Source organism: Rissa tridactyla, chromosome 4 (assembly GCF_028500815.1).
Source record: "Rissa tridactyla isolate bRisTri1 chromosome 4, bRisTri1.patW.cur.20221130, whole genome shotgun sequence".
NCBI classification, from domain to species: Eukaryota; Metazoa; Chordata; class Aves; order Charadriiformes; family Laridae; genus Rissa; species Rissa tridactyla.
In genome coordinates, this window is record NC_071469.1 from 55,055,627 (window position 1) to 55,068,052 (window position 12,426).

The 12,426-nt window shown below is 43.6% G+C and overlaps 1 protein-coding gene across 3 annotated transcripts in view; it reads right to left on the minus strand.

The window, feature by feature from the left end:
• Positions 1-12,426, minus strand: part of PRIMA1 (proline rich membrane anchor 1) — a 54,764-nt gene that overhangs the window by 18,455 nt on the left and 23,883 nt on the right. For all 3 annotated transcript variants that reach the window (XR_008466327.1, XM_054200783.1, XM_054200784.1), the window contains exon 3: positions 4,936-5,065. Coding sequence is in view for 2 of the 3 variants with exons in the window: in XM_054200783.1 (XP_054056758.1) it covers positions 4,936-5,065 (130 nt within the window). In the remaining variant the exon portion in view is untranslated. The remainder of the gene's footprint in view (positions 1-4,935; positions 5,066-12,426) is intronic.

Below are 12,426 nucleotides of genomic sequence, written 5' to 3' on the forward strand. Positions count from 1 at the left end.
TCAGGTGCTTGGAGATGTTAAAAAAAACACACTTAAGCAGCAGCCACCTCCAGAGCTGATTAAAATGAATTGAGCTGCGCTGATTGCTTTTGAATCCGCACCCGTTTACACCAGACGAAGATTTGTTAGAGCCGACAGCATTCATGGCGCACGTGTCCAAGTCCAGTCCACCAACCATGTAATACTGAAATGACCCAGCTTCCTCCAGCCTCTGCTAGTTTATGAATTGTCCTTGGACTTCTTGCTTTTATGACAGTCTTCCAGGGAAAGAGAAAGAACGGCAGGTTTTTACAAAGAAATGCTAGCGAAATACATGGAGGTATCGCGGGTGTTGAAGCAGGTGTTTGTCTGCTCTTGCTATGTGTTACAGGAATCACCGGTTGTGAGATCACTTTCCTTACCCATGAAATGAGCAGAAATTTCACGCTGCTTCCAATGGGTCCGAGCCCTGGCCAGCGAGGGATTACGTCTGTCCGAGAAATCTGCAAATGTCACAGGCTGTGACTGCTGCCTGCCCCAAGTGCCAATCCTTAAAATTTTTCTATTGTGCCATGGAAAAGTTTCTTAAGAGAAAATTCACTTTTTTTCTTAAAAGAGGAAATATCCCTCTGTCGCCAAGACCGGACAAAATAGCTCTTCCCCCGCTGCCAAACGGAAGGTGCTATCGCCATGTGTGTGACCACGCTGCAGCACAACAGGGTATCACGTGCGGTGTCCTCTGGTGCTGGATCTGTGCAGTAGCACACATCTGTACTGGTGTGCCCAACACCGCAGACACCAGCAGCGCACAGAGGATATTTAGAGGCTGCTTTAAGAGCCTTCAAAGAATTGCACCGCATGTATCTTTCCAAGAGTTTAACCTATCTGGCTGTGCTCTGAGTTTTAAAGAGAATTGACACGTGCTGGTATTAGTTCCCTCGTGGACCAGAGACATCAAATCCACCCACTGGAATGGATCTCAATATTTCATAGAACCATCTCATACTGGCAGAACCTTCGTATTTCCAGGGGACATGCAGGGATGGAGATAAGCAACATGCTGGCTTGGTTCTGGTAGTCATTTTATACAAAGATTCACAAATCCACTAGGTTGTAGACTTAGTGCCTAAAATTGGTGATATGCTAAAGTTTTAGCTTTTACAAAGGAAAACAAACCACCCCAGGAGAAACGGTTTTTATACTGATTGAATAAAAATACAGCCGAGTGACGATACATTGAGGATAGTCACTCCCCCTCTGCTTTCTACAGAAAAGCAGACAAGAGGGAGTTTGATTGGGTCTGGCCCTTTGAAACCAGTAAATGAGATTTTAACTTAAGCACAAATAGGATTTTTCTTTTTCTTTCTACATCAAATTTGATTCTTATGAGAGTGAGGGATTAATACAACAGATCCAAACTCTGTGCGGGCAGATCTCCGCCTGCACTTTCTTACTAAAACATTTAACTCTTGCTACACCCAACAACCAGATGGCTGCTGTTATTTCGCTCTTCGGCATCTCTTCAGTGCTTATACTGCTAATTAAGCTGAGCCGTACGCTTTAGGGTAAATAGGATATAGATAGCGTTGACGGTCAGGCTGTAAACCCCATTTCATTTGGAAGACTAACAAGCAGAAAATCAAGTTATTCCAGTTAGGCTTTTGCAATACTCTCCTGTAATACTTAGGAATTTGTCACTGGGAGATATATACCATATATGTCTACTATGGGAGATACATAGGATCTACTATAGGTAGGATACATGGGAAATAGATAGATTAGATATAGATCTAGATCTATCCATGGGTAAAACTAGTACTGTCATCTGATCTGAAATCATGTTCAGTATGCTCTTCATATTTTTTTTTTTTATTTATTTAATGGTTATTTTTATTTATCTTTTTTAGCTGATGGGCTGGTGAGAATTTTTACACGGTGTTCCTGTTGTACCAAAAAAGAAGATATGAGCCATCTGCTGCTGCCAAGACAGTTTTCATGCTTACTGGCACTTCCAGTTTTTGTCACACCCCAGGGTCTCATCAAAAATGAGGGTTTCCGAATGTGAAGACATGGATCTCCTTCCCCTGCTCCCCCAGAAAGCAGTAAAAAAAAAGTCCTGTCTAGAAATGCTGGAGGGTGACAGTCTCATGCAAGGTTTTACAGAGGGTATGTTTGGTTAATAATTCTTGCTGCTTTCCCGTTTATACTACTCATCAGACAGTAGGTGATGAACCTCAGTGACGCTCCTGAGATGTAGGCAAATGCTTTCAGAGAGAGGACATTGAGCAGGAGAGGGCTTTGAGGGTCAGCTTGTGATGGGCACTATAAACAGTCCCCCAGACTATAAAACAGTCCTTTGCCACCCTCCTGCTCCTGCCCTGCAGTGACCAGCTACATGACAGCAGGGAACCGAGACTGGGACAACTCTGAAACCTGCAGACACGGTGCAAGAAGGAAAGGATGCTGTTCAGTGGTGGGCCACAATGCTATCCCCACCCAGAGCTACGAAAGGGTCAGGGCAGGGAAAGGTGGGCTCTTTGGGCTGGGCTCTGATTTCTACATCAAGGCAACCAGCGTGTGCCTTTCCTTGGATGAAGAGGGTGGTGCCAGATCGAGGTTACAACCCGATCTAGGTGTGGCTGGAGGTGTTCACGTCTAAAGGGGATGGGTACATTGTATGTAAGAGACAATGCGCTGCCCTGGAGGTGGGAGACAGAATTCTCAGAGATGCTGCAGTGACAGAGGTCCCAGTTCCAGGAGATGCACAGGAACAAGGGCCTGGGAGGAGGACTGCAGAGGAGACCTGGTGGGACAGGGGTCTGAGAAAGGACTGGGCAGGGCATGGTTATGGAGCCAGAGGCCGGGAACACACTGAAGGAACTCTCGGCTTCAGCATCACCCAGATTAATCCCCTCACTCTTTCTCTAGCCAATTCTACCTCCCAGCAAAAAACTAGACTGAAGGATTTCTCACATTAGCTAAAGCAAATTCAGCTCAACAATATGGGATAACACTCTGTATTGAAGGCAGAGATGCTTCTCTTGTGAAGCGTCTTATCTTATTTCCCAGCATTTATCAATAGATATCTTTTACGGTGGATCAGGGAACCTGAACTACTGAGGAATGCTGCCAGGCACTTTAGGGCATCCTTCTAACAGATCTGTTTTAGGAAGAACTCATTGATGAAAAGAAATGCTCTAGTTACTCTGTAAAAATATAATTAATAAGATTTTTTTTTATAGATGTCCATTCCACATCTAAGCAGTTTTCATCTTAGCATTTGTCAGCAGTGTGAATGTCAACAATAAGAAGATCTAAGAGGAATTTTCACTTTTCTCTGAGACTAATGCCTGTTCAAGCAGCTGACTTGTATGTTGATATTCACACTGTTGACAAATAATGGATGTCTTCATCACGTATCTGTATTCTTCACCGTCATGAAGCATAAGACTTTGTTATGTGAATTCCCACAGCCTCTTCAAGGCAGCTCTAAATTTATCTGCTTAAATTTCTTTTCTGTACCTCCCATTTACCAGCATCAGAGCAGATTTGAAGAGCAATTCTTTGCTAGGCGCAAGTTGCCCTGGAGAGTTCCTGCTCCTGTAGGTGTATTTTGCAGCCTTGGCAGAAATAATTCACAATTTGGCACTAGGCAGACAAATACGATAGCTGTATTAGCAATTAGGAACTACAACTAAGAAATTTTGCACTGTGTTACCAATCCAATTCGACTCCAATTTCAGTCCTCCAGTCCTCCATAGATGATTCTTAAGAAGTTCAGTAGCTAGAGTGAAAGCCTTCCAAATCCTCAAAACTAATAAGCATTCATTTTAGCTCAACTAGAACAGCAGAGATACTTATGTAAATTTAATAAGAAATTAGATACAGACTTCTGTCTCGTTTGAATTCTCCCTTTTTGATGCTCTTGGATACACTGTCCTTCAAATCCTCCATAATTTTTTCAGACACCCACAAACCACGTGCAATGCTCCACCATTGTGATATGCCTGCTGAGGCTCATCAAAAATCCTGCAGTTGCTTTGCATGCACATAACTCTTTTCATGAAAAGTATTTCCTTTTCTTCCCACCCATCCCCCCCCCTGCCCCCCCCCGCAAAAAAAAAATCCCGAAGCTGAATAAACATCATTTAATCCAAACTGTGATTCAGGTGTCACTGCAGTATCTCATGCGAGTTATTTTAACCTTTTACGCTTGAAATATAAAATATTATTTAGGTGAAGAAATTATTCCCACTCTCATTTTTCTATGTAACTGAAGTCAATAATTTCTAACTACAGGAGTCCTATGCAAGCACATCTATTGCAAAGACAGTGGTAGAGGAGCTGAAATAGTTACTACACCCCGTGTCGTACATAGGCTTCACATAAGCTTTTAAATTAAAAGAGACAGGTTTTGAAATGGATTCTGTAGATGATAATTTTGAAGCAAGAATAAATTAGAAGTAGAGGCCCCAGATGAAAAACTACACATATTACCATAGAGTTTGGGTTAAAAGAGCTTGGATCACTCTGAAATGCTACAAGTAGTGATGGGCCTGGGCCAAAAATCTCACATCCCCCGTGTAAATTTTGAGTACTACCAGAACTGGATAGGAGAGTTTCCTACCCCTACACTTGGCTAAACCAACGCTACCGACATTCCCCAGCAACCTGCAGCAATTTGACTTTGGGGAGTTCGTGTTAATCTGAATATTGTAGCCCTGTCCCATTTCTAGTTTTTCTCCTCCTCATGCCTATGACTGTGCGTTAAACTTCACCCTTTACACAGGCAGGATACGGTACATACAGTGACTTTCCAATGAAAACACACATTGACTACAGGATGCATTTTGCCTTTCGGATGTCTTTCAACAAAACAAGGCGCCAGCCAAGTCTTGGGTCAACCTTTGTGGGGTTGCATTGCCCCAAGCACAGTAAAAGCATCTGGAGTCTTACCTTTTTATGGCTTTGTAGCAAATGATGACAACTACGAAGAGGAACACTAGTGTGGCGCAGCATACTGCAATGATAATAACCAGGCCTGGCCACCAGGTCTCTTCAGTGGGACAAAAAGTAGACTTGGGAGCTGTAAAAAGAGTGTGGAAAAACACATGAGTTCTCACAAATGAGCAGTGTATAATCAGATATGCTTCAGTCACCCCGTCAATAGCACTATGCCAAGGCCACAGATACATGCAAAGAGGACATTTTACATTTAGAACCCTTTTTTTTTTCCAAGCAATCAACTGGTTTGGTACTAGATATTCTTTGCCATGGTCCCCAGATGACCAAGTTCTCTGTCTCACTGTTGACCGCAACCTGGTGCTCAATGCAAAGGAGAAAGGCTCAGCTCTGCTACCTGTGGGAAACCTCCCCTCCCTCTGCATTTGCCATCTCCTGCCGCATCAGATTTAGTTTTAGAGAGTGATGTTACGCTGATAATAGTAGGCTTTCAAACCTCATTAGAGGAGGTTTATTAGGGAGCCGCAGCAGGGCCTACCAATCAGTATTGCAGCTGCTGTCATTGTAACCTTGGAGCTAGGAAGGGGGATTTCTTTTAAAAGGACAGGCATTTTATTACATTTATTAATTGCTTTTAGTGGACTATAGTTGACAAGCTTCTTTTCCATTACATTATCTTTGAATTGTATGTCCAATAGTTAAGAAATGTCAACATTAAGAAATGTTAACCCGTGATAATATAAGCAATTATTATTACATTCTTAGTCGATTTAGGGCTAGAATTGTCTATGTACCACTCAAAACAAGCAGTATTTTGCATCAGGATTAATACTGGTGGTGCTTAGTTCAAATCTTTTCCTTCAGGGCCATATTCCTATTCCCAAGGATGGTGAGCAACAGACAACGCCATGAGTGATACCAGTGTGTTGCAGAGGTGAGAGAGACCCTTAACGCAATGTGTGCAACCACGTAAACTCCATGAGAATTTGGATCACCCTAAATGAAGTTTAATAACGAATTGGTCAATGGGACTGTCTAAATTTACATTTTCAGTTAAGTAGGGGAGAGAATTAAATATAGCAAAAGGCTTTTTTTTTTCCGTCTAATTATTTGATCTGATATATCCTAAATTCTGAACTTCCTGTTATACACGTCACAAGTAGCTGCACAAGTTAAAATATGTCATCACACCTGCACCGTTTATTGTGAGCTGACATCTCCTGTGCCTCCTGTGTTTGATTAGGAAAGGACACACACATATTCTTAGGTTTAACACTCATTAGGTAAAATCAGTGACTCATAGAATTGTCTAGGTTGGAAGGGACCTTTCAGATCATCGAGTCCAACAATCAAAAAAATCCTGCAGTACACAATTACTGAGAAAATATTTTTTTTTCCAGTGGCATTATCTATAGAAGAATTGGCAACTTGCACTCAGAGAAATCTGCAGGAGCACCTTAGAAAAAGACCAGGTAAAGAACTAGAAGAAGCAATCAAAATAATAAAGCCAACGCAAGAGGTCCTATCTTTCTCATACGCATCAGCCTTCAACACACCACAATGATCATATCTGTCGAGAAAAATATTGCTTTCAATTTATTGTACATGTATTGACTGTAAGGGTATGGGGGAGGTTGTGTTTGTTTGTTTGTTTTGCTACAGGACAGAAAAATAAAGCTGAGAAATTCAGTGACTTGAAGAACTAGTGGTTCCTGGCTCATCTTTTGACAATGTCTCCACTCCAAGGCTATGTCAGCAACTCAATTTCTATTTTATTACTATGTCAGCTGCAGAAGTCAGTTTTCAGTGGGTGATGGAGCTATTTATTGTGTTGCGATAAAGCTAATGTTTTCAATATTCTCTGAAAATTTTCAATATTGTTTTTTTCTGAGATCACAGAACAGAAGGTATTTAAGAGATGACAAAATGTTTGCATGAAGCAGTGTGAGCAGGCAGTCTCAGGGCCTACTCTACCCTCCTGGTATTGTCCTGACAGACATGAAAGGTTGCAGTGAAACCAAAGGAAACACATCCATCTGCAGATGCCATGTAAAATTAGGTGAGATCATACAAAAAGTAGCAAGTACGGCTACCCTTACCTAGTCCTTGTTCTTCCTCAAAGGCAGGATCAACCAAACTAGTCATAAAGGAAAATGAGATGGTGAGACTGGGTTGCTCCTCAGCACAACAACTGAGGCTGACACATGCCTGTGCACCACGTGCTCCTTGATAATTTATCATGGCATTTTTACATGGAAATAAACAGATATACGTGTGGGATTGAATAGCGAATATGACTCCTGACAGCCTATATATAGTTATTAATGACAGGAAAATAAGAATTGCTGATGTGGAGGAGACCCCTAATCCACCTGGCTCAGTTCTATTCCCCAGTGGTCCAGACCAGGCACTTAGAAAGAAGCATGAGAAATCACACTGGAAGCTATCAAGCCCTGTTTCTTAGTGGCTGGTGGGTTTACATGGCTTTAAAAATTCCTTTCTATTTCTACCCCTTATTATTGCAGTGCTAGGTAATCTTGTTTTCCTTAGAAATGTCCACTTTTCCAATAAGCTCCTAGCTGCATGCTCTTTTCTGCCTTTCTCAGTATGCATTCATGTAGCCCTCATTACTGTGGCATTTCTACATCCTTAAAGCATTTCTTCTCACAAGTATCCTCTGAGGAAGAGCAGAACTGCTTTTAATCCCCTTTTGCTGATGGGAAGCCCAAGCCTGGTCCGCATGGATGCCTCTGTGTGCAGCTGGGAAAGTCAGTTGAGAGAACTTCCCAAAGAGCCAGCAAGCTGCCTGGGAAGCGCCATGTTCTCAGGGAGGTGCCTTTTGGTGAGTCCTCTTGATGTTAGGGAGGTGTTGATGTCTCCATCCCTTTGGGCTGGAGCTCATGGCTCTGCTCCCTGGGGCAGCCCAGGGCTGGGAATGCTCTCCATCCTCTGCCTGGGTCCCAGTCCCCAGCTCATCGTCCCCAGTGTAGAGAAAAACGGTTGCACCTGGGAGGGGCTGAGCCCACATGTGTTGTGCCCTCAATGATCAGAAATTATCCTGGGGTGAGGACACCTGCAGCGCCCTCTTCCAGCTGTGCCACTTTGTGATGCATTTCTTGGGCACTCTCTGGAGGAGCAAAGACACGGATCCCAAAGCCTCCTCTAAGAAGATACTGAAATTATTATTAAAAACAGTGAGCAGATGATGTCCCACACTACCTATAACAATGACAATGTCCAGTGGTTCCATTGTCTTACAAAACCTTTGACAAAATGCAGGAACACACTTCAATTCTCACGGTCGCCCCTTTCTTTGTGCCACCTCTCTCAAATCCATTATAAACCCCCAGAAGACGTATAGTTTTGGAACCAAATGGTGCCCTTTCCCTTGTCATGTAAAGAAACAACCAGCCATGTACTGCTGTCATTCACAGCAATGTATCTGGGGAATGGAGAACATCCCAGGGCTACCGAGAGCTGAGGGCTGGCCAGCCCGGCCATGGTGTTTGCTCCCTCCGCACCCATCACCGGTCTCACGTGAGCAGCTTCAGCTGCTCAGAGCATGATTGTCTCCTGGTTTGGCTCATTCCCGGCTGCTCTTCACCAGTCTCAAAATCAGCTGAATAGAGAAAGTGATTTTCACAGTGTGCTTTTTTCTCTTAAGCCCTGAAGTGTCATTCTGCACACTGGGTGGAAAGTGGTAGGAAAGTGATGACATTTTAAAGAAAATACACAGGGTGAGCTAAGCAATCACAGCCTGTCATCCTGACAGAAATCCTGCCAAAATACTGAAAAGCTCGTTCAATTAATAAAGTATGAAAATAAATAATTGATGCTAAACAGCACAGGTTTAGGAAAACACGTCTTGTCAGACTAACTAGATATTTTCTGAGGAGATTGCTGGTTTGGTAAATAGATGTATTAGTGCTGGGGTGATAACTTTAGACTTTGGTATGACATTCGACTTAATTCCACATGATATTGGGGTTATGAAACTATAAAGCTACAGAAAGTGTGACATGCATGAATTGAGCTAGAAGCCAGAGAACTGGTATGTCTCAAAATCTAACTATAAATGGAAAGTTACTACTGAGAGAATGTGTTTTTTAGCAGGGACTTCCCCCCCGCCCCCCCCCCCCCCCCAAAATAGAGTGATGGATGCTTGTAGAGTTTGTAAATGACTCAGGAATGTACTCCACTACAAGTGGATACTAAGCATATTTACATTAGAAATAGGGTAATTACTATGATTAAGGGTAATTATCCATTACAATAGTCTATCAGCTCTGGTGGAGTATTTAACTGAAAAATTTAGTTTAAGGTAGACTCTTCATTTTTCCTAAAAGAAGTCTAAATTCAGCTAAAGAGACTGGACTCAGAACAAGAATTAAGTAAGTAAAGAAAATGCTCTGTCTCTGAGAAGTCCACAAGAGCACGATGCCTTTCTTTCTCTTGGCTTCAAAATGTATGAAGTACAAATGTTGGTCAGGTTTACTCTTAGAGGGCCAACACCTTCTCCCATTCCCAACAGCATCAGCTAAATAAATACAACGAATAAACAGACTCATTTCAAACCTACAGTGGGTGACTGGATCCAACTTACGGAAAACAAATTCATGATAAAGTACTTTTAGAGCAAAGGCATCCCGCAAGCTATTTCGGCAACACAAAAATCTCACACACTTGCTTTCTTTGACTAAATTTGTTTTGAAGGCTCAGCATAAAGACACAGCTCCCATTCTAATGTTAGCAGGTATCTGTACACAAATGGCTCTAGTCAGAAAAGTGCATACCAGGAAAGATTAGCTCAGCTACAGAGGGTTTCCCTCAATGCCCAAGCACAAAAATAGAGGTTGTGTCACTGGAAAGGAAGTTTCCATAAAATCACAAAGAAGTTTCTGATTTCTTTTTAGCAAACCTCAGAGTAGGTCATTCTCAAAATTGCCCTGAGCTACCAAACCCAAAAAACGTGATGAAGCTGCTTTAATCTTCTGGATTAAGCATTAAATGGTTTTGTGTATGTTGTAAAAGCGACACGTACTGCCTGCGAATACGGAAACAGGACTCGGAATCCTTGGATACACCTGCAGGTTATCTTTAGTGGTCATGGCTGTACTTTATAAAGCTCAGATTTTGGGAATCTAGTAATCCCATTGTTTATTTTGATGATTTTATTTTTTATTATTTTCCGTCACAATATGGGTTGTAGGCTAATTGCTTTTCACATGGGAATGCCGGAACGTTAGAAAAGACCACCACCCAGCCCGCCAGGAGACAGCCACAGAATTACAGAATGGTAGGGGTTGGAAGGGACCTCTGGAGATCATCCAGTCCAACCCCCCTGCCAGAGCAGGGTCACCCAGAGCAGGCTGCACAGGAACACATCCAGGCGGGTTTTGAATGTCTCCAGAGATGGAGACTCCACCACCTCTCTGGGCAGCCTGTTCCAGGGCTCTGCCACCCTCAAAGTAAACAAGTTCCTCCTCATGTTTAGGTGGAACTTCCGATGCTCAAGTTTGTGCCCATTACCTCTTGTCCTGTCACGGGGCACCACTGAAAAGAGCCTGGCCCCATCCTCCTGACACCCACCCTTTAAGTATTTGTAAGTGTTGATAAGGTCCCCCCTCAGTCATCTTTTTCCAGGCTAAAAGACCCCATTCCCTCAGCCTTTCTTCAGAAGAGAGATGTTCCAGTCCCCTAATCGTCTTGGTAGCCCTGTGCTGTACCCTCTCCAGCAGTTCCCTGTCCTTCTTGAACCGGGGAGCCCAGAACTGGACACAGTACTCCGGGTGTGGCCTCACCAGGGCAGAGTAGAGGGGGAGGATGACCTCCCTCCACCTGCTTGATGCCAGCGCTCCATCCCGGGGGTTCAGCGGGGCTGAGCTGGCGCCTCTGCGCAGCCCTCAGCAGTGATGCTGAGGCAGGGAGCCCGCATCAGGGCATCCCTTTCCACCGGCTCTCACCCACCAGCCAGCCTGACAAAGCAAAGCGAACCAAAACAGAACGAACCAAAACAGCAGAAACCGAACCAAACCAAACACAGGGCTGAGCTGGAAAATAGCTCAGGGAGGCAGTGACCCATGCTCCCATGTGCAATCCCAGGGGAGGTGTCTCTGGCCAAGGCCTGAGTGTGACAACCCGCTCACAGGCTCGGTCCCAAGCAGCCCGTGTGTGTGCGCCGATGTGACGTGGAAGGGTGACAGTGAACCCCCTCACCTCTGTACAAGAACAGTAATTTCATGCCTAAAAAAGGAAGAGCGCTTTCCAGATAAATCAAAACTGATTATTGTTTTTCCTCCCGCTTTTATTCCTGTGCTCGCAGAAAGGTCAAGAGTGCTGGCGTAATCATCTTTATGAGACATCTGCCCATTTTTAATATTGTATACTCACAACAGGCTAAACCCTGCCATCTCTGTGCCTGCAGCACTCCTCTTGCTATTGTAGGGCTGCCTGAATCATCCATGCACTTTTAATTAGCATGCAAGGAAGCGAGACTGGATTTTATTTTGAAGGCAGGCTCCTATTCCAAGGGCCTCAAGTGTTTTATCAGCCTTGGTTGGAACTTAAAAGGAATTGGAGACGCGGGCAATGTGTTTCTAGCAACCTCTATGTATGTCACATATTTTAGAGACCTGTTGATCTGCTAGCTAAGGCAGGGTTTGGGGTTCTAGTCTCATCTTCACTCTTATTTGCCTTATTATTTTGATATATTCACATAATTTGCATGTTGGCATCTCCATTTGCAAGACACAGAGAAGCCACTAGTTCCTACAGCCATTATCACAGTGGGATGTAGGAAGAAGCCCACAAAACGTCGAGAGGTTTAGATGTGATTTCAGATGTCAAGGTATATGAAAAGACTCCCAGGACACTCCATATGCAGTGAAATATGGAGAGGGATTTTGAATCTGTTGCAGCTTGGGCCTCTTCAAATCAAGGTGTCTCATCTGTGGAACAGAGGAGTTCAATGAATGCCCTGATTAATGTGAAATAACTCGGGTTCTGGGAGAAGAAAAACTACAGAGGAAGAGTTACACAGGCACAGACACCAAGGCTCGGACACTGTATAAGTATTGTGTTGTGTAAAAGATGAGGAACAAGGAGAGCCTCCATCCCCATGCCCACATCTTTTTTGATAAAGCCAATTTCAGTGCTGAGCCTGAGGTCTCTTGTCTACTTTTACATAAGGCCCTTCACCCCCCCCAGCAGTGTAAATTCACCCCAAAGTGAGTGCTGATTAACTTAATGCTGATTAACTTAATTGTTCATCAGAATGAAGCCTTGGGCAGCTAATAAAAGGGGCCAAGAGCTCAAGTGATGTAAAGTAGAAGCTGTCCCTGCTCTTTGCAGGGGGAGTTGGACTAAATAGCTTTTAAAGGTGTCTTCCAACCCCAACTATTCTATAATTCTATGAAACTAGTAGAAGTCCACCCATCTGTGAGACCTGTGCCAGCTGAGGACCTTGTCCCAGCATCTGCACGATGA